The 27626-nt window shown below is 39.5% G+C and overlaps 1 protein-coding gene across 1 annotated transcript; it reads left to right on the top strand.

The window, feature by feature from the left end:
* The first annotated feature begins 149 nt into the window (after nt 1–149).
* Nucleotides 150–26297, top strand: smc3 (structural maintenance of chromosomes 3). The gene is made up of 29 exons (XM_020084208.2): nt 150–356; nt 1032–1107; nt 1622–1660; nt 1753–1820; nt 2110–2181; nt 2688–2767; nt 2874–2952; nt 3181–3298; nt 3685–3860; nt 4090–4170; nt 4467–4631; nt 5782–5903; nt 6622–6835; nt 7011–7114; nt 9222–9321; nt 11422–11582; nt 11869–12010; nt 12185–12335; nt 12961–13113; nt 15167–15318; nt 15472–15630; nt 16781–16888; nt 17176–17284; nt 18334–18581; nt 22366–22578; nt 22790–22981; nt 23409–23586; nt 23876–23982; nt 25193–26297. The coding sequence occupies exons 1-29, from the start codon at nt 342–344 to the stop codon at nt 25262–25264; spliced, it is 3654 nt and encodes a 1217-aa protein (XP_019939767.1). The 5' UTR covers nt 150–341; the 3' UTR covers nt 25265–26297.
* The last annotated feature ends 1329 nt before the right edge of the window (nt 26298–27626 follow it).

Genomic DNA, 27626 nt, shown 5'->3' with positions numbered 1-27626 from the left:
TGTAATTACACAAAAACCAGGGGGTTTCAATACTTAAATTATCTACTACATGTTTTCCACAATCATATCTTATCTTAGTTAAATTACTAACACAAAATACTTGGTATATGTTTATTGTTATCACCCCGTTTTCACATAATGGTACCGTCCACTCCATCCCGCCCCCGCCGCCATTTTCCATGTTATTCTCCTCTGCCACACTGTGTTTGGCCGATTTTTACATGCAACAATTTGTAATATATCGTTGAGTTTCGGACTAGTGAATTCTCGGCTTCTCCAGTTCAGCGGAGAGAGGAGTTTGACTCCGAATTCAGCCGAGGAGACGCCCTGCTTAGACCGCCATGTACATCAAACAGGTAAGCTAGCGTCGTACTTGTTAGTGTTTCCGACTGTCACTAGCCTGATGCTAAATATGCGAGCATAACGCTATTCAGCTGAATGACTGTCTCCAGGATGAGAAGGTTTTGCTCACGGTGTAACCTTAACTGGGCCACAGGGCAAGGTAAAAACATGCCATAGATAAAGGTTGAGTAGCTAGCTTGCTAATGCTAGCTAGAGCTACCCGGATTAATCTTGAATTGCCCGCCCCCTTCTTAACATGCTAACGCTGCTGGGCTAATGTTAAGTTAGCATACGTCCCGATTCATCATAAACGTTATATAAAACCACACTTCAGTCTAATGTATCATAGCTAAACACTTGATTTTAATATGACTGCCTCGTGTGTGGTTGGTTTAGCTAGCAACCGTGCACACCGCTAGATGAAAACTAGCTCATACAGCGACCGTCAGACAAGGCCCTGCTGTGAACCGTGTCCCGATCATCATACATGTGATGCTGCACTTAGCACACAGGTTACATGGTTGAATATATATGAAAAGTTAGAGGTAGTTATGTTGCTGCATTCAGGGATGGTCCCTGGTTTGCTTGTGGAATACTTTCATCCAACAATGTCTGGCTTCATCGTCTGGTTTTAGCGATAATCAACAGAAGGAAGTTACAGTCAATGTTTTGTGTCTGCTCTTCTGCAGGTCATCATCCAGGGGTTCCGGAGTTACAGGGACCAAACTGTGGTGGACCCCTTCAGTCCAAAGCACAATGTCATCGGTTAGTATATGTACACATGCACTTCTTGAATTTCCTTCGGGATCAATAAAGTATATATCTATCTATCTCTCTAATTCACCATTTGTATTATTTGAGTAATGTAGCCTAAAATGTTGTCATGATACTCAAGAGCAGATATTTTTATTGATTAGTGTCACATTATTCTTTGGTTCAGACAGATGACAGGTTTTTGGATTTCACTGGCTCTGAGTGAATGAATGAATAAATTATTTTTTACAGGCAAAGAATAACAGTCACTTTCTAAACTTCAAAACATCTGACAAATTTGAAGTAGGACATTAAAACAGTTAATTTAGTTATAACTCCTCATCACACTTGCACAATGCTTAAGCAATATAGCTACATATATTAAACATATGTCATATTGCTATCTAGTTAGTGTTGTGTTGCCTAGCGCTTTAATAACACAATGATTTATGGGAGGGAGGTCTTGTCTCATCGTTGGCTGTGAACATATCTCAATGTCCTCGTTTGTGCTTTTTTTTTGTCCCAGTTGGAAGGAACGGATCAGGAAAAAGTAATTTTTTCTACGGTATGTGAGCCTCAATTTTCTACATAAAAGTCAAACATTGCTACTTTCCCTTGTTTGTTTTCTAAAACTGTTGCTCTTCTCTGTTTTCATAGCCATTCAGTTTGTGCTCAGTGATGAGTTCAGCCACCTTCGACCTGAGCAGCGTCTGGCCCTGCTCCATGTAAGTCCAGGCGAATATTGCACACACCTCGAATGTCAGCCATAAAGTGGCTCTGTGGCATGGGGCTTGTACAGATGTCTTTTGTTATGCATGCTTTTGTTAACAAAGCTTGTGTAACCTCCTAATAACTAGTGGATTATACAATTCTTGATAGGATTAGGTGTTTTTTTTGTTGAAATATGAAGTTTGTGTTGTAACAACTTGAAAAACTGTGGGGAAACATATTTTAACATGTAAATCCATTAATATAAACATACTAATGTTGTGTGTTCTTCCCCTGTCACTGTAGGAGGGAACTGGTCCACGTGTCATTTCTGCTTTTGTGGAGATTATATTTGACAACTCTGACAACCGACTGCCGGTAGGAATAACACAACTTTCATATTGATCCTATTAATTGTAAACACACTGATTACTTTTAACTTGATATTGTTGTCACCTTTTTGTAAGCCTCTGAAGTAAAACCCTGTCTTCTGTGTCTATGGTATAAATACTATCTATACTAACATGTCATTACATTTTAGTATTTATTTTAAGTAAATTAGAGGAAAACCTATAACTATTTAGTTACAGCAAAAATAAATACTTTTAGTCAGGCAACTTTCCTCAACATCCTGAGTTCAGGCCAGTATAAGTGGTATCATCACTATATTGTGCTATTGTGCTATTATTTTACAGTCTTCCTATGACTATCGTGATCATTGGTTATATTGCAGCCTCCAGTGCACTGTGCTTATTATTCTGACGATGAAGACAGGGTGGTTGAACTGTTGTTAAACTGTAATCATGCAGCCTGGCAGTACTGTGGCACAACTAGCCAATCTTGCTGTTCCCTTCTTGACCGATGATAAATATCTCTTCTTCCAGATTGACAAAGAGGAAGTCTCCCTTCGCCGTGTCATTGGCGCCAAGAAGGACCAATATTTCTTAGACAAGAAAATGGTGACGTAAGTATTGCTGCGGGGTGACTGTTTGTGTCCCTGTAATCACCGGAAATTACAACTCTGTAATCCCATGCAATCACTTGTTTGATGGTGTCTGTTATTGTTGCAGTAAGAATGATGTCATGAACCTTCTGGAGAGTGCTGGCTTCTCCCGCAGTAACCCATACTACATCGTCAAGCAGGGAAAGGTGAGAATGGAGTGGGTGGTAACTTCACACGCACAACACATGTGTGTCAATGTTGTGTCATGTATTGCAGTATGCAAACTGGGCTGTAAAAAGTTCTGGTTTCTAGGCATGCGATGTAAAATCAAAAATTGTAATCTGCTAAAGTTAATGTGCAATTTTTCTGACTGAAAAACGGTCAGCAAACAGCAGGGTATTCCTCCTTATGCAGAATTTTCATGTTTCATTCAGATCAACCAAATGGCCACGGCCCCAGATTCCCAGCGTTTAAAGCTGCTGCGAGAGGTGGCAGGGACACGGGTGTATGATGAGCGCAAGGAGGAGAGTATTTCTCTCATGAAGGAGACAGGTAACAGCTTTGATACATCATTGTTTCATCATTTTTTAAAACTTCACCCACTTTAAAATGTTAGTTTTCATTCATTAATGGGGGTTTTGGTTTGTTGGACACACAGCATGTTGAATGAAAAGCAAATAGACAGAAAAAATGTTTTGTTAATAAATTTGGCGGCTGTATTTATGAGAACATGTCACATTTATGTTGGATCATTCTGCAGTGCAATTTAACTTTCTTAATAGTGTTATTTCATGAGTAACATGCATGGTGAGGGGCAACATGGTTACTGTAAAAGTAAAACAGCATTCATCAATAAATCCTTACTAGCCTGAAGTAATGTCGTTTCAGTAGAATTGTGTTTGCCATTTTAAAAACAACTTGGTGTGTGTGTTCCCCAGAGGGTAAACGAGAGAAGATCAATGAGCTGTTGAAGTACATCGAGGAGCGTCTGCACACCCTGGAGGATGAGAAGGAGGAGTTGGCTCAGTACCAGAAGTGGGACAAGATGAGAAGGGCCCTGGAGTACACCATCTACAACCAGGAGCTAAATGAAACCCGCGCCAAACTGGATGAGGTAACATTCTGTGGCTACAACGAGAATCCACTAGTCAGAATATTACAATATGGTACAAATGCTGTTTCACTTGATTTTGATATAACTGCTGTTTTGTCCACTTCACAAGCATTTTTGATGTCAAGTATCTCACATCATTTTACCCATTTTAATAGATTATTAATAATAATAATAGTTTATCACACCGTCTTTCTCTTTAACATTCTTTTTTTTGGTTGTTTTTTTGCAGTTGTCCTCCAAGAGGGAGACCTGTGGAGACAAATCCCGACAGCTGCGTGATGCTCAGCAAGATGCTAGAGACAAAGTAGAGGTAAAGAATTCCACCTTTGAGCAATTAAATCCATCTCTTTAACTTGTAGAAAATAACTTTAACTTTAAGTTGTAGAAAAGTGCAATATTCATAATTACATTGAATTTTTGTGTATTTATGTCATCCAGAATAGTTTACATTTTAAAATTAACTTTGCTCATCACATGAACAAATTCCAGTCATCTCTCTTGAACCTGTCTCTGGTAAATAAATGACTCGACATTTAATCACTGGAGAAGGAAGTTGTTGTATTCACAGTCACAGCAGGTTTCATTATTTTGGCTTCTTTTCTGTAGGAGACGGAGCGTGTTGTGAGGGAGCTGAAGTCCAAGATCTCTGCTATGAAGGAGGAGAGAGAGCAGCTGTCGGCCGAACGCCAGGAGCAGATCAAGCAGAGGACCAAGCTCGAGCTGAAGACCAAGGACCTGCAGGACGAGCTGGCAGGCAACAGCGAACAGAGGGTACGGAAGCCTCCCATCTGCGTCACTCTGCACATGTGATGCTGCACCAGAACACTCCCCCTCCCCCCATCCACTGCATCATCACTCTATGTAGACAGGGATGGGTTTTCTCTTTTCATATATTCCACTCTGCCTTGTTAGAAACAGTAATAGAACAGTAACAGAAAAAACATCCTATCTTATTCACTTCACAGTAACTTGCAGATGTTTACTTGTACTTGGTAAATGATGAATTCACTAAAAGAGCTCTGATTAATTTCTTGCTGAACTTATAATATAAAAATATATGAACGCATTAAAAAGCACAGATCTGACAAATGAAGTGTTTTTTAGTCTAATTGCCTCCTAAAATAGATGTAATGTGTAGTTTGAGTGCTGAGTCTTTTGGCAGAACATTTGCTGGACTGAGGATAAGAGATAGAGAGTACTGATAAAACTGAGGAAGCACCAGGCTGCATATTAGACTTTTTAGCCATAAGCTCCACTATACTTCATTCCTGTCACAAGGTTTTGTGTACAGAGCTGGCACAGATCACTGTCCGTATGGCTTAGTATTCAGTGTATGTTCGTGTGCACGTGAGTTTGAAGATGATTATCACACAAACAGCTTTATTGGCTCAGTCTCTGTGTGAACTGTGATGGGTCCATGGCAGCATGCTGGCTGGTGGTTGGATTAAGCCCACCTGGCTACGGCTGGCACAGCATCAGCCAAATGTTATTGGAGCAAAATGAATAGCAAGGGAAGCAGAACTGCGTCACTAGCTGCTGATGGTCCTGGTTTTATCAGGTTTGAGTTGGCTTTGACACGCAGAGAGAAAAGTAGAGGTTTTCATACCTGTGATAGGACAACGCACCGTCATAGACACCCACACAGAAAAATCTTAAAAGTAGCAGTAGAAATTTAAATTCAACACAGAATGTGCAGGAACTTAACATTGAAATAAAATGCACTAGGAATCGATTAATGTGGAAAAAAGTCAAGAAAATATATATCGACATTTAGACTAAATGTTTTGTTTGAATGTCTTTTCGGTCTGTGTCAATCACGCATTTACATAAGCTTGTCATCCTTCCACTGTCAAAGATTCATCCATTTCATTTACTTCCTCCTCTGAAGTTCTACATTTATAGAATGTTCTTGCTCCTCTAGAAACGCCTGCTAAAGGAGCGTCAGAAGCTGCTGGAGAAAATTGAGGAAAAGCAAAAAGAGCTGCAGGAGACCGAGCCCAAATTCAACATGGTGAAGGAAAAAGAGGAGCGGGGTATCTCCAGGTAGGGATGACTCATCCTCAGTTACGAACCCTCAAGCAGTTGGTGACCAGGTTTAACTCGATGAGTCAGTCATTACATTTCGAATACATTTTGATGGCAAGAGTTCAAGAGGTGGATGCACATGAAATAGAATATATCCAGTCTTAGTTGTGTCTGTTTTTCATTTGTTGGTCTTCAGGTTCTGAGCTTCAGCAAATTAATTTTGAAATATAACAATGGATAGTACATTAAAGCTTTAATTTGAATAGGTTTATGTCAATATTCATAGGGCTATATGAACAATAAATCGGTTTAAACACAGTATCCAATTTGTAGGGGTAAAGGTAAAAATCTTTTATTGTGTTTAATATTTAGTATTTTGCAGCCATTGACTACATGAAGTCTTTGACCCAGACATCAGTATCTTCCCCTTTACTCTCCCAGACAAAAATCCAACACCAAGATCAGAACAGATATTACATCTATTATTTTTAGTATTAGTTTTTACTTTGCAAAAGTTGAAGCTCCACATAAAACTTTTGCTGCTGAGTAACTGTTTGGCCGACATGATCTAACTAGACCCGAAATTAATTTGTAAATTTCTGTCCAAACCACTCAGAGGCTGGTGGAGTTATGACTTAGTCTGACGGGTATTTTACTTTCTCAAGGAAAATAATATTCAACGGAATCCCTATGGCTGTATTTGATTTCTTTTACAAAAAACTTTTTTGTGTGCCAGACTGGCCCAGGCTACTCAGGAGAGGACAGACCTCTATGCCAAGCAGGGACGTGGCAGCCAGTTCACTTCCAAGGAAGAGAGGGACAAGTGGATCAAGAAGGAGCTGAAATCGCTGGACCAGGCCATAAATGATAAAAAGAGGCAGATTGCAGCGATTCACAAAGACCTGGAAGACACAGAGACTAATAAGGAGAAGAACCTGGAGCAATACAATGTAAGCAAATCTCAAAACTGGGAATATACTTTTTTTCATATTTGATGGTAACATTTGTAATTGCATTATTTCAAATGTACCTTGAAACATTGTATTTGTCTAATTGGCATGATTTTTTTGTCTTTAATCTAACCCCTAAACGAGAATCTGACCTACATTGCCCTTGTCTCTTTAGAAACTCGATCAAGATCTGAATGAGGTGAAGACCCGTGTGGAGGAGCTGGACAAAAAGTATTATGAGGTGAAAAACAGGAAAGATGAACTACAAAGTGAAAGAAAGTAAGAACCTTGTCTTTACCCTCTTGCCTTCTCTTTGAATTTATTTAATTCAGCCCTGACTGTGCTCATACTTTTTATTTGTATTATCTATTTATACAGCACCACATCATTCAGATGAATCTTTACTGGAGACTTGTCTGTATCTTGCATTAAGCTAAAAAGTGGAATTGTTCAACCCTCTTTTAAGCCAATGTACCATTTCCGGTTGGTAACCTTTAGTTACATATGAGGGTATTGTCTGCTCTGAATGTCACTGGGGCTTCTATTTCCACTAATACAATGAGGTTTATTTATATAACACAGACGATGATGCCTGTGGCCACTGCTGCCAGACACTTTTTTTTTTACATGTAAAAGGTTTTTAAGCCTGGATGAACTGAAAAGTAGTAAAAAAAAATAAATTAAAAAAAAAAAATATATATATTGAAACATGACTAACAGAGCATTTCAGACAAGTGTCCATTTGTTAATTTTAACAGACAATTATTATAACTAATAAACTGAATTTATGAGCACGGTCATGTTTATTTCATATTAAATCTGTCACGCACCCTCCAGTCCACTGTGATCTATTGTTTTATTCTAATGGGTGAAAAGGCAGCATAATGACTGCTTTAATCGAAGGAGCACAATATGCACACCCCACAGCTGCAAGCTATTGGCAGTGTATAATCTAAAAATATGAACAAATAAAAATTACCATAAGGGAAACAAGAGGGAGATGGTTTTGGCTGTTTCAATATGTTAATATAAGGGACGGGTTCCTAATTTGTCTCCTGCAACTGTGTGACTGAGACTGTTTGCCTGCTGTAATCATTCCTCCTACAGATAATGGCCAACAAAATGATGTCCTAAAGCTCTTAATGTAAGTGATGGAAGACAAACTCCACAGGCTTTTTTTTGCAAACAATAACTGAAGAGTCTGACTAAAGTTAATTTAGGTCTGGGTCAAGTTCGTTTAGAGATAGGGCCAGGCAATAAGCCTAAAATGTATTGAAACCGACGCTTCTAACCTCGAACTGACCTAATTATGCTTATGTTGGTTTATTCAGTGAATACTTTTCCCAATGCATGCATTCACCAACTGTCAGGTTTCAGCTACCTACTGCTGCATGTCCTCCCTCCTCACTCCCCTGCTAAGCTCCCCTCACATTACACGTTAACAATAAATACTAACACTAAATAGAAGTTTTTAGGACACGAAGGCTACAGGACTTGAAGTTTACTACCCAAAGATTATGACACAGCGCAGTGTTTTAACTTCAATGTTGCAGAAGATGCGATGCCCGGTTTATCCGGGAACATAATTATGAATTCAGCAGGTTTTTTCTTATAAAGATCTTTTTGACGTGTGAGTGAGGAGAAAAAGGAGCACAGTCGCTTGTTGACCTACACTGAGTAATGCGTCAGGTGATGCACCCCATTGGGGAGGTGTTATAAAATAATCGTTCAAGGTAAAAGTTTGAAATAAAAATATGAATTTGAAGTTGCACAGCCGCCTTTCTGTGTTAGTTATCGCTTACCGCAGCTCAGCCAGAAAACACTGTCTTAAGTGCATCAAGGTCAGTCTACACGATACTTAGAGCAGTAACCGAAACTTATGATGGAATCAATTGTCCAAAAATCTGCGTAAGTCATATACTAATGTCAGACAAATGTAGGAGTGTGTTTATAACAGGAGGAATGTTTGCAGCAGGCATATTGTCTTTTGTGTTTGAGTTTTATCGTTAACTATCTCAGTTATTAAAAATTATTTTAATGTGTGATTTAATGAACCAGCTGATATTTCATTAAAGTTTTTCTCCCCAATTATCTGAGCATTATTTCAAATTATTATATAACTCTCTATAATGAAAAAATACTTTAACCTTCCATATCAAAAAGCAACTTTTATCTAATTAAGGATTTTTGTTGTCTGTTGTTTTATCTACAAAATATTTACACCAAAAATCTTCACAGTCATTTCATTATTGTGTCCTAGTTTTTTATGTGTTTGTCCTTGCTGACTATTCTTCTGCTCCTGTGAGCATCATGTCATCATGTAATTGGGTTTCAGTGTTTCTGGTGACATAAGTGTAACAGTGTGTGACTGTCTGTGTTTGTCCAGCTACCTGTGGCGTGAGGAGAACGCAGAGCAGCAGGCCCTGGCAGCCAAACGCGAGGATCTGGAAAAGAAACAGCAGCTCCTTCGAGCGGCCACCGGCAAGGTTTGTTACTCTGTTCATGACTGCGTAATTACTGAATTACATAACTCATCTACAGGAAATGTAATGCCTCCGTCTGGACTCAAATGAAATTGTAAACACACTCACTTGAAAGCTTAGTTATTATCTTCCAATCTGATGATGACGTCTGATTCAGTTTTTTTATCAGTGCGTTCTTTTATTGCTGGTTGGACATATATGTGTGTGTTCCGGTAGCAGCATCTATGGGTGTGTTCTTTGCTTTTTCCTGGCTATCAATTCCTCCTCCAGCATGTGGGTCCCATCCAGAACAGCTCCTTTGAGGTTTTTCAGTCACCAACAGCGTCTTCTACATCCTTGTGCCACTCTTTAAAAACATTGCCTTTAATTGTAATCCTTCCTTTGCCCCCCAGCAGACTGTTGTCCATGGTGTTGCTGACTATATAGCATGCTGTGAGCCAGCCAGATTGGGGTCTTTACCCACATGCGCGAACCATAATGGCTGTTGCTGGTCGATATTAGCATCAGTGATTATGGCTTAAGGTTACCAAGCTTCACAGCTTTGGAGGAGGGTGGTGATGTTGATGAAGACCTTTGTACGGTGATGAAGATTGTTTGAAAGACCTGGTGCCAAAAGACCAGTCTCCCAAAGTTACATACTAGGGATGTGAACGGTTGAACTGTTTACTTACAGTAAGAAGAGCAAGTGGGCCATAAAAGTATTGATATGTTTTAATCTGATATGCTTCCCAAGGCTGGCCACTATAGAGAAATGCTATCTCTGCATTCCCTTGACTGCACATAACACTAACCCTATAGCATGCCAACATGTTGCTGTTTCTGATGAAAAAAAAAGTACACAAGCTGTCTGCTGTTCTAAGGACTGTGGTTGGCTGTGCCGGTTTATATATTTGATTATTGTGATAACCCACTTAACATGCACCCAGTATACTACCAAAAGACTGTAAAGAGTCCCAGAAATGCAATGGGCAGGACCATCAACCTGTATCCCATCACCCACTGACACAACTCAGGGTAAATCTCCACATCGCCTTGTGGATAGGCCTATTTAGCCAAGGTTTAAAGAAAAGCCACGCCCAGGCAGTGCACAATCAATGAGAGTTAACAAACCAAGGGCCCAGCAGCCTTCTGTAGCCAATATGGCAGAGGGGTTTGTATTGGTCCACCCACACTACTGGGTTTACGTCATCATGACGGAGATTATGCTCTTGGGTATGCCACACATACTATGGTACTTAAATCATCTTGTGCAGCTATCCTCCTCTAACTCTGGTGAACAATAAGCACACTAACCTTTCCTGTAGCTACACATCTATTAAAATCTCACATATGGACTTACTTAGTGAAGTACTGTGAGATAGGAAATGAGCAAAGTAAAGATGAATCAAACCCCAAGTGAAAAGTTCCTCACTCTCCAAAATGGGCCCACCGGAATACTGCGAGAGAATCGCTTTGTAATTCAGCCAGTTGTCAGGAGAGGTGCATCAAATGTAATCATTCATCTGCCTTATCACAGCTTGCTGAATTTACATATGAATCACTGCTCTCTGCCTCATCCAGTAACTGTCGGTCGTTTCTTCTGGGCAGATACATCAATAAAATATCACTTTTGAATAATGTCTGGCTGACATGAAAGGGAGGCTGTGTGTGGCTTTATGGACAAATGTCCTGCATTAATATATTTTTTGTTGCACCTGGGTGACTCATTCTGCCTCAAGTCTTTGATGGACTCAATATCCTCTGCCTTACATTTAAGCATGTTGTACAATATCCAGAAATTGCTTACTTCTTCAGTTTTTTTGTCTGTCCCTTGCAATTCAAGCTACTGAAGCAATGAAGCAGTTTGCAGAAACACATTTATCTTTGTGTTTTTCAGTATGCAGTTGTATCAACTATGCACATGATTTAATCCGTTTACTAATCCTTCTGTAAAATGTTTACTTAATAAGAACAAGATAATGGCTGCTATTGTGATCAGGGCAAAAAAATCATAATAAGGAGTTATATTTTTCCTGTATTATGTGCTACTTAGTGTGTGAAATGTTTAAATGAAGCTATTTTTGACTGGATTTAAAAACATGCTCTTGTTTTTCTGTTTTCTAGGCCATTCTGAATGGCATTGACAGCATTAACAAAGTCCTTGAGCATTTCCGTCGGAAAGGCATCAACCAGCATGTCATCAATGGTTACCACGGGATAGTCATGAATAACTTTGAGTGTGAGCCTGCTTTTTATACCTGTGTGGAGGTGACTGCCGGTACAAGGTGAGGAGTGTTTTTTTTTTTTTTACTTCTTCACTGTGATGTTTACAGTGACATTTTGCAATAAAACACATAAAGTCTGATTTTACCCCAGCAAGTCTGGATGTGTATTTATCAAACTATAAGACTGGGATTGCATGCTTGATCCTTTAAAGCTGGATGAGACACACACTTGACCTATATGCCTTTTTTTGGTCCACTCAAGTGCCTTAAGCTGAACCTTCAGCATTCAATATATAGATTCTGAAGTGAGTTTTAAAACAACACCCGCCCTGCTCTCATTTTCTAGATTGTTCTACCACATTGTGGAGACTGATGAAGTCAGCACCAAAATTCTGATGGAGTTCAACAAAATGAACCTGCCAGGAGAAGTCACATTCCTGCCCTTGACCAAGCTGGACGTCAGGGACACAGCTTATCCAGAGACCAATGTAAGGGACATGCATAAATAGTTTCTGGTACTTTTTTAGTTAGTAAAGATAGTCATTTAGGTCTTTGTCCTCAATTTGCCGATTTTACAATAAATTTGTATTCAACCATTAAACATTCAAAAGATGGTTTTAATTCAATGATTTGCTTATACCAATATTTTATTTGTTCCTTAGGATGCCATTCCCATGATCAGCAAACTGCGCTATAGCACCAACTTTGACAAGGCCTTCAAGCATGTGTTTGGGAAGACCCTGATTTGTCGCAGCATGGAGGTTTCCACCCAGCTGGCCAGGGCATTCACCATGGACTGTATAACTCTGGAGGGTAAGCTGAAAATCCATTGACAGTACAGTTTACATCAGTCACACTAGAACATAGAAGGAAGTTGCAGCTCTCACAAATAACACTTATGACTTTCAGACTAAAACTGAGTTGGCGGGAATTTGTTTGAAGAAATATGTATGAAGAGCTGTCTGTTGGTATTTAGGTACATCTGAGACCATCACCACACCTCTTGCTAAGAAATATATTTTTTTATTTGGCAGCAAGTGTATTTTTACATTAACGGAGTCAGCAATATTTGTATTATCTTAACGTGACTTTCATCAGAAATTAATACGTAGCTAAACTTCAGTTTAAACTGTAAAAGTTGATGTATTAGCTGTGTGTAATTACCCATTATGTCTGAGTCATGCTTCATGTTAAACTATCTGCCCCTATCTGCTCTACTGATGTTAAACTTGCATTGACCTGCCTAATAGTGCTGCAGCTTTTTTTAACAGTATACAGGTGGTGGCAGCACCACTGTATCCAGACGCATTACTTAGCAACGGTCAACAAGACAACATAATGTCTGCCCTGATCATGAAGCAGCAGCGAGCAAAATTAACGTAGGGGAAACCCTGTACAGTATCTCTCACATACAGAACATTTTGTTGTGACCTCCCAGGTGACCAGGTTAGCCACCGTGGAGCCCTGACAGGAGGCTACTATGATACCAGAAAGTCTCGTCTGGAGCTGCAGAAAGACATGAGGAAGGCTGAGGAGGAGTTGGGGGAGCTGGAGGCCAAGCTCAATGAGAACCTGCGCAGGAACATTGAACATATCCTTTTACATAAAACATAGTTAGTTTGCTCATCAGGGTTTTGTTACATCATTAATGTCCTCAAGGAAATGTTAGCTCCATTTACCCTGCTGGGAGATTAGCGCAAAAGTAAAATAATTTGTGATTTGGAGTTTTTGAAAGGGCCTTGATGGCCAGGTGTTTCACATTTCACTGTAGATCAAAGTGATTTTATTCAGTTACTTTCTGTTCACTGAGTCCTGAACGAGGTGTTTACTGAAGTGAGTCATGCAGTTTCCTTAAAAGTTTCACCATCACCATCTGTCTTTCAATATATCAGTATATTTTTTCCTCTTTGAGAAGGTTTGCTGTGATAGATGGTGTTACAGGTGTGTAAGTGTGTAGCCACACACCAATTACATAACCTGCCCACTGTTTATTTCACTCTTTTCTATTGACACAAACCCATTTGGGGTCATTAATACTTTGGTGGACACTATAATTATAAACAGAAAGTTTTAGTCTGTCTCTCTTTTGAAATATTGACATAGTAATTTATTAACTTCAGACATAGTTGGAAAGAAACCAAATCTTGTCTTTTTGTAAAATATGTGCCACTGTACAGTTCATGAGAACCTTTCCACTCTGTCTAGGAACTTGCAGTAAGTGCTGCTCTCATCAATGTCATCACTTGATGTCATATGGCTGAGCCTGTATTTTGAATGTGGACTAAATCAATCTGCATTGCAGAGGTCCCTCAGGAGCTGACTTGGATGTATGGGAGGGTCTAAGCAGCTCAAGAGAGATTTCAGTAAATTGGCCGGATCAATGACTCACTGGTTGACAGCCCATGAAAGCAAAACAATCAGATCACATAGGAGATGTGTTTGCATGTACGGCATGTTTATGGATATAGTCACGTCCGGCCAGGTATGATTATCTTTTGTGTTGGCACACCTGTGTGACTGTGTGCAGCTTCTCACTCACACAGATGTGTGTGTATGTAGTTGAATGTGTGCACCTGGCCATTACGTGTATGTGTGAGTAGGCCGGGGAAATGGATGACTGATGACCCCCCACCCCCACCCCACAGCAGCGGTGAGTCAGAGAACAGATCAATTATTTAAAAGGCTCTTGTTCACTCTCCACCTCTTCCCTGTCGATAAGCATGTGATTATGCACCTCGTATATCCCTTCTATTTTAAGTGGTTGTTTTCATTTTGCCATCACTACCATATTGCGGGGAAGCTATTGAGGTCATGCAGTGGCCTTGGATTTGATGAATCACAACTGCTCAGATTATCAAATGTATTATCCTGATTAATATTTTATTTATAAGAAGCAGTGGTCAATGAGATTAACATTGGTTTCTCTTATAAAAAAAGTTGTCTTTTTGTGCTGGTAGTGGTCTGATGTGAGCTGATCCCATTCATGAAAATGATCAATAGGTCTTAAACCATCTATTTTCTTTCCCTTCTCCATGAGCAGTAGGCAGAGCAGTCCTCTGACTTCCAGTTGCCCTTTTAAATTAGCAGATTGATTGGCCTCTATGTTTTATTGAGTCAGTTAAGCCTCAAAGGAGCAGAGGTGTGTCGCTGTCCTGGAACATCAATAGGCCTGTCTGTTAAATTAGCTTAATGATGTGTATATGCAGCCTCTTTAATCCTCTGGATGTCTGGATGTCAATGATGACTTCCCTTGGAAGCACAATCCCATTATTGAAACCCTTTAAGTTGCGCTAAAGGATGACACACTGTCCCATGGCTTTATTTGCTAATGAGAGTGGCCTCAATAAAAGGTTGTGTGTGTGTGCCATGATTTTCTGTTTTACAGTATGCACAACTGCAGCAGTGTGGGTCTTGTGTAAGGTTAATACACTGTGTACACGCACAGTTTGGCAGAGTAACAGAGGTGATGTGTTCAGCGGAGCCCTGTAGACACTGGTTACGTTGTATTGGGAAAACTTGAAGCAGTATGAAAAGATAAAATCTTGATTGCCATCTTGAAAATTCACTTTGCTGAATAACTTTTGGGGGGAAATGTAAATTTTCGCCCAACACTAGCATTATATTCCCTTAACGGCTGCATCCACGCATCAACAACGAGATCGACCAGCTGATGAACCAGATGCAGCAGATTGAAACACAACAGAGGAAGTTTAAGGCGTCTAGAGACAGTATTCTGTCAGAGATGAAGATGCTGAAGGAGAAGAGGCAGCAGTCAGAGAAAACGTTCATGCCCAAGGTGATTACAAACTGACGTCACAATTTAAATTTGTATACAAGCCCAGGGGTTATGGGTTAAGACGTGACTGATGTGAATATTCCTTATTGTTTTGCATGATCTAAACACAAGCTTCAGCCTGTTCTAAACACTGATGCCTTTTTTTTACTTTAGCAACGCAGTCTTCAAAGTCTGGAGGCCAGTCTCCATGCCATGGAGTCCACAAGGGAGTCACTGAAGGCTGAGCTCGGCACAGATCTGCTTTCTCAACTCAGCCTGGAGGACCAGAGGCGCGTCGATGACCTCAATGATGAGATCCGTCAGCTCCAGCAGGTCAGGAGGAGGACGGGCAAGACACATAGTTATTTCAAAGCACGACAAACTGTGCCAGAGATCCTGACAGTCACAGATTTGGCATTATGGGTCTTTATTGAATTAAGTAAAAAAAAGAGAATATATTTTGTCTAGTACAGTGAGTTACTGCTCACTAAACTTCAGTTAAAACCAGCAAGTAAATGGCTACCTGTGGGTGTTTTCACCTGTTGTTCGCACAGTTGATATATTTATTATTTATACGTCTATTTTTAGAGAGATTTTACATTATGTTATTTTCGGACATTAGTGTTTTCCATTCCCAGAAACATTCACTGTACATTTTTCATTTAATATGCACTGTCACTGTCATTATTAAAGTCAAGAGTTAATCCTCTTTTAATGTTTGGATTCAAAATTGATGACAGTGTTATTTTAGTTCATTTACCATTTTTATTATGTAAAATTATTACTTATTATATATTCCCCAAGATTAAAGTATTAATTCAGATTTTGAAATTTGCATGAAAAAAGCATTTATCTTAGAATGGGAAGAAACTCAATTACATTGACCCACAATTAACAGTTTTTGTATTCATCTACCATGTGGTGAATTAATTGAGACAGTTATATTTAGATCAAAGAAAACTCCTGTTACCCACATTTTGTTTTGCTGTTTCCCCTCCCTCGCTGCCTCCTGCTTGTGTATTCAAATGACCTGATTGAGGTGAGAGTAGCAGGCAGCAGCTGTGTGTGGGATGTTCCTGTGATCCAGCGCTATCCTCTCCTTTCTCTCTCCCGCTGCCAGCTGCTCTCATCTCTCACCTCAGTGAACTCTCAGCTTTTCCCGCAATTGTTGCGCAACAGCTCCGCCCCTGCACATGGAGCTTTTCATGTTTGGTGCTGCAGTGCTGGCAGTTGCTTTAGATATTACAAAAAATGTGTGGACATAAATAAATGCACAAATGGGATTCTGTTGAGACTTTATAGTTACGAGTGTCCTTATATGTTGTCCAGAGATAAATACAGATGTAGCAGATAATAGCAAGAATTGTGTTCTCGTGACACATTGTAACATTAAGTCGCCAATTACTATTAACTGATTTGTCGTCACCTGGCAAAAACCTAATGGGTCTAAACTTTTTGTGTTGATCTCTTTGCCCAACCACAGGATAACAGACAGCTGTTGAATGAGAGGATCAAGCTTGAGGGCATCATGACCAGAGTGGAAACATATCTCAACGAGAACTTGCGGAAACGTCTTGACCAAGTGGAGCAGGTATGCTGTCCCTTGAAACTGTCATATATCTCATTGTATGGCTCATGCCAAATATTCTTCTATTACATAATGAAAGACTATGTAAAACTACTATTTTGATATTTTTAACTTCCTTATCTAATAAATGATGCATCATTACTTGTGTAATGGGAAAGTTTAAAACACATTTTTTACAGCCGTTTGATGACTGGTGATGTAATGTGTTCATTCATACAAATTAGAAGAGGGATTAGATTTGAATTTGCATGACCATCTTTTTTTATTTGGCTTAATTTTCATTGACACAGGAACTGAATGAGCTGCGGGAGACTGAAGGTGGCACAGTGCTCACAGCCACAACATCTGAGCTGGACGGCATCAACAAACGTGTCAAAGACACTTTGGCCCGATCTGAAGGTGTGTAGAGTACTAAAGAAGCAACAGGGAGGTGGTGGTAGTCTTTTGGGGAGTCAGCTTGTGGCCAGGAAGTCAACTAACCCTCGGATTTACACAAGTTGGAAAATGTTAAAATATTCACACATTTCTCCTTCAGCACCTTTATTCCCACGTTAGTGTGAGTTCCCATTGGTACTTCTGTGCCTCATCTAAATGTCAAACTATCCAAGCATGTGTGGAGATGTTTATTTAAACACTAAAACACATTATGCCATTGAGGCATGTGTATATAAAGAATGACTAAATGCAATATCAATTTCAATGCTTTGGCAGGAAGATGGACAAACAGTATGATCATTCTGTAAAATGTTTTTTTGTTGTTGTTATTTTAAATAATTATAATAAGTTTTGTGACCAAGGTCTTCCAGTGTTTTTCAACGTCAACGGATCAATTTACATTGACCTACACTGCATCATGCACCAGAATCCTCTATGGAAAAAATCTCAAACTCTATTAATCGTGCACACACACGCACACCAGAGCCTGGTTCCTCAGTTGTATAATTGTTCTGGTGGTGCTATGACTCAGATGAGATTTGATAGACTGCAGTTGTCAGAAAGCACTTGTCCCTGAATATAATTTTTTTTTCGCAGATCCATATTTAATCATTGTCACTAACTAAGACGCATTCACAGTCTCAGTCTTCAATTCTAAGATCTCAACATTTCAAATTTCTATTTATGACTCAGTGAATAATAAAATTATCTTTTGTCTCTGTCTCTATAAAGTTTGACAAGTAGCCTCTACATTAGTCTGTTGTGGATGAAGGATATTTGTCCAAATTGAGAACTTGCCTGTGCCTGTGAAAAATATGAAAATCTTTTTCAGGAGTTGTAGAAGTGAGAAGAAGTACATTTCACTCACTTGAGAATCCAGTCTGAGTATGAATTATTTTTTTCCAAGGGACTTTATATTATATTATACATTATATGTGTGCACCAATACCTCATGTGGGTTGAAACCCATCGCACTGCACCAACCTTATCATCTCCTCCAATGTCTCCCCCAGATCTGGATTCCCTTGTTGACAAGACCGAGGCAGAGATCAAGGACCACATAAAGAGCATGGAGCGCTGGAAGAACATAGAGAAGGAGCAGAATGATGCCATCAACCATGACACCAAGGAGCTGGAGAAAATGACCAACAGACAAGGCATGCTGCTCAAGAAGAAAGAGGAATGCATGAAGAAGATCAGAGAGCTTGGTTCACTTCCTCAAGAGGCCTTTGAGAAGTACCAGACCCTCACACTCAAACAGGTATAGATGGTGCTTAGAGATGATACATCTGGGCCTCCCACTTTTTAAGTTAAATGTCTTTACCAGCATCAGTGGCATTGTTCAATGGTACCATGTTGTTATTAAATGTGGATCTATAAACTTAACGGCCACAACGTTAAAACCCCTGTCCGTTGAAGTGATCAATATTAATTATGTCATTACAGCGGAACCTGCCAGGCGGTGGGACATAAAAACAGCAGGTCAGGTTAAGTGGGCAAGTGTTAGAATTTGAGTGAGTCTGACAAAGGTCACATACTAATGGCTAGATGACTGGGTCAGATCATCTTTAAAACAGCGGGTTATTGTGAGGTGTTCCCAGTATGCAGTGGTCCGTACCTACCGATGCTCTGGGTTATGTTTTGCTGGGTACTGATGGGATGTTAATTTGACCTGTCCATCTATATAACATTGTGCACCCAGTCATTCAGTTATATACATTTTGCACAGTGACCCACCACTCATGTGGCTGATCTGTGTGTATTGCAGTTGATATTATCTTCTTATTGACCAAACTATCTCCTTTAAAGGTTAGAATATCAGGTGTTAAGGCAGCAACAAATGATTTGAGTGTTTTTTTGTGCTTCTTGGGCTGCAGAACAAACTGTAAACAGAGCTTTCACATATTATTGAATTATAAAGTCGATAAAGTGAAATTGCTAGCAAACAGATGCTTATGTACAAAATCAGCAGACACAGAGTCATGTTGTGGTGTCGTTAAATAATTTAGGTCCAATTGTCAATTATCTAATTTCTCTCGTATGCTGTGCCCTAACTCTTTATGGTGCAGGTCAGTAAGGATGAGGGTTGATTATTCTGAATATATTCACTCTCAGGCATATCCAAGTGGCAGGTACACAGCTGTTATTCTGATGTCTGCCCCCCTCACTCTTCACGTGTCATGGGAATGTGTGCGGCTAAACCAAAAAAAAAAACTACCCGTGTTATTCCAAGGTCTGTCTACCTTCCGAGGATAGTAAAAACTTTATAGATTTTTTTGATGGCCCACCGGAGGGGCAGGATTTCTCCCCCGGTGCTGCTAATGGCCAGTCTGACAATGACAGACTGGTCAATGTGTTTGTGAGAGGGAGGAAAAGAGAGCGACAGCTCAACAACTCAGCTGTACAGTGGAGCAACGGCACAAAGCACCCAGTTAGTGGTGTCTCATGTTATTTTGATAAGTGTAAAAAAGTTTGGATCATTATGAAACCCAGTAAGGACAAGTTCGATTAAGGTCAGCCACCACATTCTTGGTAATTATTGGAAAACAGGCATCAAACAGGCCCTAGTGCTATGAAGGAAAATGATTGTTGAAGCTTGGAAAACAACCTCTGATTTCCACTGTGTAAACTTGAAGCTGTGTTGTCCTGGTGTTACCACATCTACATGACCCTAGATAAACTGTTTGAGTTCACATTGACTCTAAAGTCACAACAGCAGCAGCACTAACAATAACAAGGTATATATATATATATATATATACATACATACACACACACATACACTGAGGATCGATTTCCTTTATTTACCTCAGTCACACTTACGAGTGCATTCACATACACACAGATAGACCAAAGGCTCCTAAGGAATAAGCCCCAAGGCCAACACATCACATCTCACCCACTCACCTGTGACTCAGACACTAGTTTGAGTTTTGTCTCTGGGTTATTTTCAGCCCACTGCAACTGGGAGCACAGACTCACAGAATGTTGAGTGAACTTAGCTGCAGCTTTCATAAGTGTCTGAGTGTGTGTATACATTGAATATGTGTGTCAATTCCTCTCCTTGAAATGCTGAAAATAGCCGCATACTTTCTCATAAACACTCAATATAGTTAATCTCTCTTCACAAGATGCTGCCCAGGGGCAAGATGGTGCCACTGATTGCAGGAGTGGATGAGAGGAACATGAAACAATGTCCCCTGGTCATTACTGATTGAGAGAGTTTGGAGAATGTGTCACATTTGACCCAGCGGTTAATCAGCTCATGTAATCGTCTGATTTGAATAGAATGTGGAAAAGCACTTTCAAATGCTCTGAAATGCATAATGGATGCATAATGAATACATGTCCTAATGGTATCAATGAATGCAGTAATTAAGGGTTCTTAAAAAAAATCTCAGCCATATTACTGAATTGATCGGCCACTGACCATTATACATGAAGTAATTTCTTTATCCATGTAAAAACCTCTGTGTGAATGTTGGCTCAGTAGTGTTGCATTTCCTCCTTTTTCGAACACATTACTTCTTCGGAAACGGGTGATGTATGTGTTTATTTGCATATAGAGCGAGGGATTTGATCTCAAGTGGACACAAAATTTCTCCTTTCTCTGGTATTAATGCCTTTCTTCGTCATCTACCTGTGATGTGAAGACATCAGATTTCCAAACAGTCAGAGAAAGTTTAAGTGTGTGCCCTGCTTATATAGTTCAGTTATAAAATCCTGCACAGCGTCACTCCTGCAGCTGCTGACAGCGTAGGTGAAACAGGTGACACAGACAGGAGTTTAATTTGGTGCTGAAATGGAAAAAAGGAACAACTTGACAGCAATAATGGAAATTTACTGACAAAATTCTGAGTAGGATTCAGCCCTGTAGTATTTATTTGCATATAGAGCGTGGAAGACACATTTTTATAAGTGGTCACTTGGATCACCAAAGATGTTAATCAGGCATAAACAAATGATCGCTATCTGTATTGACAAATACTAATTGAAGTGATCGATGATGACCCCCAAAAATCCGGATCGGAACACCCTTAGCAGTAATGCAGGCTTACTTCTCTCAAGTGGTGTAAAACTTTGTCGAAATGGTTTGCAGTTTTGTTGGTGGAAGTTTCCTCTAATTCTGGTAAAAAAAAAAAAAAAATCTCTGAATGATCATGAAAATTGTAGAGCAGCAACTATATTACTGATTAAATTTCTCCTTATATTGATTTGTTGTCATGTCTAGTACCAGAAAATGAAATCACTCAAATGATTAATAAATTGGTCAAATTAGTTTTTGTTAGGTATAAATTAATTATCTGTTATACAACTTATCTTTTCACCTCTAATAATTTGAGCAATATTTGCTGGCAGTACAGTAGAGCTGCCCCACGACTCAGTTCAGCTATTGTGGATCTTTATTTGATTCAATACACTTTATCTTGAAGCAAGACAGATGTATAATTTACTCTCCTACATAAGTAGTGTCTGTGAAGCCTCCTGCACATTTTTGTCAAAATGTGATATTTTCACATCCCAGATGATGAACACTGTCAAAGAAAGTAAAAGTTGGTTTTGGTTATTGCTCAGTTGTAAATTCTAACTTGAGTTTTTCTCCTGCCTGGCTGCTGACAGCGCTGTCAGCTAAATTCAGGAGCTGAGACAATCCACATCCTCACACTATCTGGCATTGTGCTGCCCTCAGTTTGCATCTCATGTCTCTGTTTCCCTCACATTTGATTTTGTGATGCAGACATTTCAAGTGTTCTGTTCGTCTACGATGGGCTGTTGTCTTAATATAGATGGAATGGAATCAATGTATAATCATTGTATCTACTCTTCATAAGATTGATTAAAATACACATTATTAACAAGCGTAATCTAAATAATAATGTTTGGATAATTTTAAAGATAAAGAGTGTCAGATAATTTTAAAGATAAAGAGTGTCAGCCAATTTTAAAGATAAAGAGTGTCAGCCAATTTTAAAGATAAAGAGTGTAAGCCTGACTTCACCCGGAGCTCACAGTGATTAAATTCTTCCCTTTATTCCTTTCAACAGTTGTTCAGAAAACTGGAGCAGTGCAACACAGAGCTGAAAAAGTACAGTCACGTCAACAAGAAAGCTTTGGACCAGTTTGTCAACTTCTCTGAGCAGAAGGAAAAACTGATCAAGCGTCAAGACGAGCTGGACCGTGGCTACAAATCCATCATGGAGCTCATGAACGTCCTGGAGCTGCGAAAGTACGAGGCCATCCAGCTCACCTTCAAACAGGTAGGCAGCAAGTCAGAGTCTGTCCAAAGTGTCCACATGGACATACATCCATTGACAGACTTGGATTTTTTGGACGTAGGGGAGATAGTTTGTCAATAGTTAAAATCTTGGAGCCACGCTAAATATTGCACATGTGTGGCCTCACTTAACAACCTGTAAACCTGAATAATAATCATTTTGTACCTCCTCTTGGTACGTCTCTCTCCGATAGGTGTCAAAGAACTTCAGTGAAGTTTTCCAGAAGCTGGTGCCCGGAGGAAAAGCTACACTGGTGATGAAGAAGGGCGATGCTGAAGGAAGCCAGTCTCAAGATGAGGGAGAGGGCGGTGCAGACAGCGAGAGGGGCTCTGGTTCACAGAGCAGCGTTCCATCAGTAGACCAGTTCACCGGAGTCGGCATCAGGGTATGAGTCTTTTCTTCAGTTATTTATTTAATGTCTTTTGACTGTTCTTTGCAATGATTTTTTAATGTTTATTATTATTATATTGTTTTAATCGGTGGCGAAGTGTTGAATTCATAATCGACTCTTGATTCAGTTTTTAAGTCCTAAACATTTCTGAAAAGCATCAGAATTTCTCCATTTGTTCTTCTCTTCCCAGTGCATTAAAAAAAAAAATTTAAATCTAGAAACATGTGAATGTGTATTTCTGGAGTATTGGCCACAGGAGAAGTTGGACATGCAATGAGAAATACATGATTCTCCTCAGTCTGAATTCATCTTAATCATTATCAAAGATTTCCAAAAGAAACAGAGGCATTTAATCTCTTTGTCTTTCAGTTGTTTGTTTTTCCTATTATGAATCTAATCTCTGTGTCTTTGTCATGTGTAGGTGTCGTTCACAGGGAAACAGGGTGAGATGAGAGAGATGCAGCAGCTGTCTGGAGGTCAGAAATCTCTGGTGGCTCTGGCTCTGATATTTGCCATCCAGAAGTGTGACCCCGCCCCTTTCTACCTGTTTGATGAGATCGACCAGGCCCTTGACGCCCAGCACAGAAAGGCCGTCTCAGGTAAAGTGCAGCATAAAAAATATGTAAAGAAACAAGTGAATCTCTAATATACATGAATTGCTCTGAGAAGTAATAAAATAGAAATGTGTAGAGTTTATTATAAACTAAACCGCAGAGCAACAGTAAATCATACAACTTAGCATATGTCCTACCGATGATTTGGAAATCATGGCAGCAATTTGGGTTAGACTTGATTATACATTATAATTTTATTTTTAAATGTTTCCACAAGTGAATTAATAGAAAATTTAGACTGATCTCTTATTAACTTATTTTGTATGCATTTTAGACATGATTGTGGAACTGGCAGGCCACGCCCAGTTCATTACCACCACTTTCAGGCCTGAGCTGCTTGAGTCCGCCGACAAGTTCTACGGTGTGAAATTCAGAAACAAGGTGAGTTTTCTGCTTGAGGGCAGATTTTCTATTATCAAGTGTCGTTCAAGTTTAATTTCACTTGATGGGATTTGTTAATTGCAAATGAATTCCATAATATTAACAGCGGGTGATGGGGCAACAGCTCCAGGGGTAAAAGCTATTCATCATTCTGAAAGGCCATGCTCAAACCTGGCATTAACATTCCCAAGATGCATTGAGGAGTCATTTGTGATGTGACAACTGAGACCTCATTTAAAGGTGGTCTGAGATGCATATGATCTCATTCTTTCTGACTCACTCTCACACAGAAACAGACCCATCTGTATATTTGGCTTAAAGCAACACCTTTGGTGTTGGCACGCAGCAATAATGTACATGCTTACCTGCATATTAAGTGGGAAAGAAAGATCAGATCACAAGTGGTCACGTGAGACGCATCTAGAGACGTGTTCCAATCAGTCATGAAGCCCTTGACTGTTACGTGACATATGAAGATCTGTCTCCTTGTGATTGAGCTGGTATGAGGTATTAATGGACCATTCATTGTGGTGAGGATTCACAGGAATTTGATCATTGACATGTTTCCCACCATTTGTGTGGAGAAATGACAGTTTAACTGTGGTTTTCCTGGATCCACAATGATCTGCATTGTTTTTGTGATGTTCACTTGCTCGTTAATATTAAGCATGTGTCTGTGTTTTGTAATAGTAGTGAACAAGTGTTATTCAGATTTATTCTGTATAAAACCAGACCTTTTTTGGTCAGCACAGTGTCAAAGTGAGACTGCCCTCACGGTTAATGTGTTTATACTTCTGACCGACTGGTTTGTCCTAGAGCAAGGCATTAAATAAATGTTCCCCTGCCTCTGAGGTTAAGAACAAAACATTAATTTGGTGTTAGGAGCAAGAATTCATGAGGAACTTCTTGTTCACAGTTAGGTCATTGTTTTCTATAAATGAAGTTTGGCAGTGAACAGACTGAAACCCACCCCAGTTTTCAGTATTTCCACTCTTTGCTCTTAATGTTGTTTTCAGTTCATTCTCCTTAATTCACTCATTAACATTTCCTCATGTCGACCAGGTTTGTTTTCTGCTGAACGGCCTCACTGAAAAGAAAATACCCCCTCTTAAATTTTGGATGTTTCATAAAACAAGTCAACACTGCTTCGTCAGAGCGATTCAAAGTTTAGAAGTTTGGTCATTAACAGTTTGTGTCTTTTGTTTTTTAGGTGAGTCACATTGATGTGATCACAGCAGAGCAGGCCAAAGACTTTGTGGAGGACGACACCACCCATGGTTAATGGTCTTCACCTCTTCATCATCCTCCTCACCCCTCCGCCTCCTCGTCCCCCACCTCTACAGTGCACTGCGTAGCTCCAAGCCTTTTTCAACTGGGCCCAAAGACAGAAATATCTTACTCAATCCCCCAGCTTTTATAATTCCTGTTGAAGATAAATTTTCCCCAAATGTGAGGATTGAATTGGAAATGTTGAGACAACAAATTAAAGAGAATGTGGTTTTGTAGAAAATCTCCAGGAGACATTTGTTCTGTCACAGTTCCCTTTGTTGCTGTGCCTCTATGTGGATCCAGAAAATAAAAGAATTGTAGTAATTTTATGCTAAAACATTTTCTGTACAGGTCCTGGGAGAGCTCTTGTGTTAGTATGATTAATTCTTCTAAGAAACAGTAGTCTTGAGCTGAGGTTATATATTCTTTCAGTCTGGCAGGTAAGAAACCTCAGGACCTTTTCAGAAAATGACTCATCCCATGTATGATAACAACCCTTTTGATACGACTGAGATGGAGATAGTTAATCTGAAATCTTGAAGCTCAGTGGAGAGGAGCGGGTCTTAAGCTGTTCTGGGTATTTGTTGACACCCTTAGAAAAAAAAGTACCTGTTTGCCCTGAGGATTCTGTATTGTATACTCTTTTTACTCAATGCTAACATGTATCTGTCATAACCACATGGCTAACACGTTTCAAGGTTGTGGTTCCTTTTAATGATTGTTACTGTACCGTGTAATTTCCTGTTTTTAGGTCTCTCAAATATGAGAAAGGTTTAATTCCACAAGATATCAATTTTGAAAATGTACAAAACCTCCTGACTTGATATTTAAAAAAACAGAAGTGGTGCAGTGGCGTTCAAATGACTCATAACTTTAGCAGTAAGCCAAGTTATAAGTAAGCCTATTATTTTCTTAATGGATATATTGTTTGGGATTTAACTCCTCATATGTTGTACCTAGGTTCAAATCTGCTTTTATAAGTGTTTCTTTTCTTTTTTTATGTAATTGGAAAACTCACAAAAATAATAAAAGATTAAAAAACGTAACTGTTGAGTGCATCAGCTGTATGCGATGTGTACATTTTAAGGACCACTAGGTGGTGCTGTGCAACTGATAGCTGACATCTCACATGGTTAAAACAGTATTTACACAGGTCTGCCTGTTTGGACTTGGATTTATTTTGAGGGAATATGATCATAAATTATTATGAAGAGACTGGTGTGACTGAACTCACATTATATGATATAATAAATATACAGGGAGGAGATTTATGTTATTTAAAAATAACTGGTCTTTTGGAAACATCTTTTAACAGATTCATAAATATTAGTATTTTGGGTACTCACCAAAAGGTGATTCATCTGTGTCATATCACAACATACATAATCTTAAATGGGTCAAGACCTTAAAATGGAGAGAAACCAATCAGCTGCCAATATGAGCACACACGGTAAACTTAAAAAATAAAACTGGCAGACTCAAGCCTCATATTTTTTCATTATTATATTGTATCAAAATGTTTTAGTAATTTTTTATTTTTTTACATTACACAAATTATATTAAACTAGTATTGACATATCCAGTGGAGAAAACTGCAGCACAGCAGCTTTACACATGGCACATAAACACAGTGGAAACAAGGTCACAATCCTGCACAACTTACACAGCCCTTACACCTCTGTTATATTCTGTTGAAATCAATAATCCTGTTGAAACGCAGTGTGCCAGAGGAGCTCCCACATGGCGGAGCTGTCACTCTGGTGTAACATCACCTTGCACTGACGCGTACTGTATCTAAAGGTCGTGACCTTCTGGGATTCGTAGATGCTCATACCTCAGACTTCCAGAACATCCACGTCCGCAGGTCTCACATGGGACCTTACGTAAGCCGCTTTTAACCTTTGGAAGCAGAGGTACCAGAGCTGAGTTTACATGGGCGTGATACCTCACTCCATGACACCAGTTCTGTTGTTAGAGTTCATGTAGCTCTCGAGTGATGTTTGTGGCAGATGAACAGTGGGAGTGAAACCAAAACAAACCCTGCAGACATTTTACTTCAGACTCCGAGGCTCTACTGTATTTCAGGATCCACATTACACCATCTCTGCTGTGCTGCTCTGCTCCAGCTTCCCCCACAAGTAATTCACACTTCTTACGTGAAAATAGAAATAACAGCCCCTCATCCCACCCCATCCCAGTTCTCAGCTGTTGTTCCACCATCGTTTTCTCTGCCACAGGCCAGATTCTGGTATTTAAGGAACATTTATTTATATTTTTACACTTGGTGAGTGTGAGGAACACTCATTTACATATTGTAAATGTCCCTTATTAATCCCTGATTATGGTAATTACACACTGTCAATCACTCCTAGTTG

Source organism: Paralichthys olivaceus, chromosome 8 (genome assembly GCF_024713975.1).
Source record: "Paralichthys olivaceus isolate ysfri-2021 chromosome 8, ASM2471397v2, whole genome shotgun sequence".
Lineage (NCBI taxonomy): Eukaryota > Metazoa > Chordata > Actinopteri > Pleuronectiformes > Paralichthyidae > Paralichthys > Paralichthys olivaceus.
The sequence above is the reverse complement of the archived record's forward strand: the minus strand, read 5'-3'. Positions and strand labels throughout refer to the sequence as shown.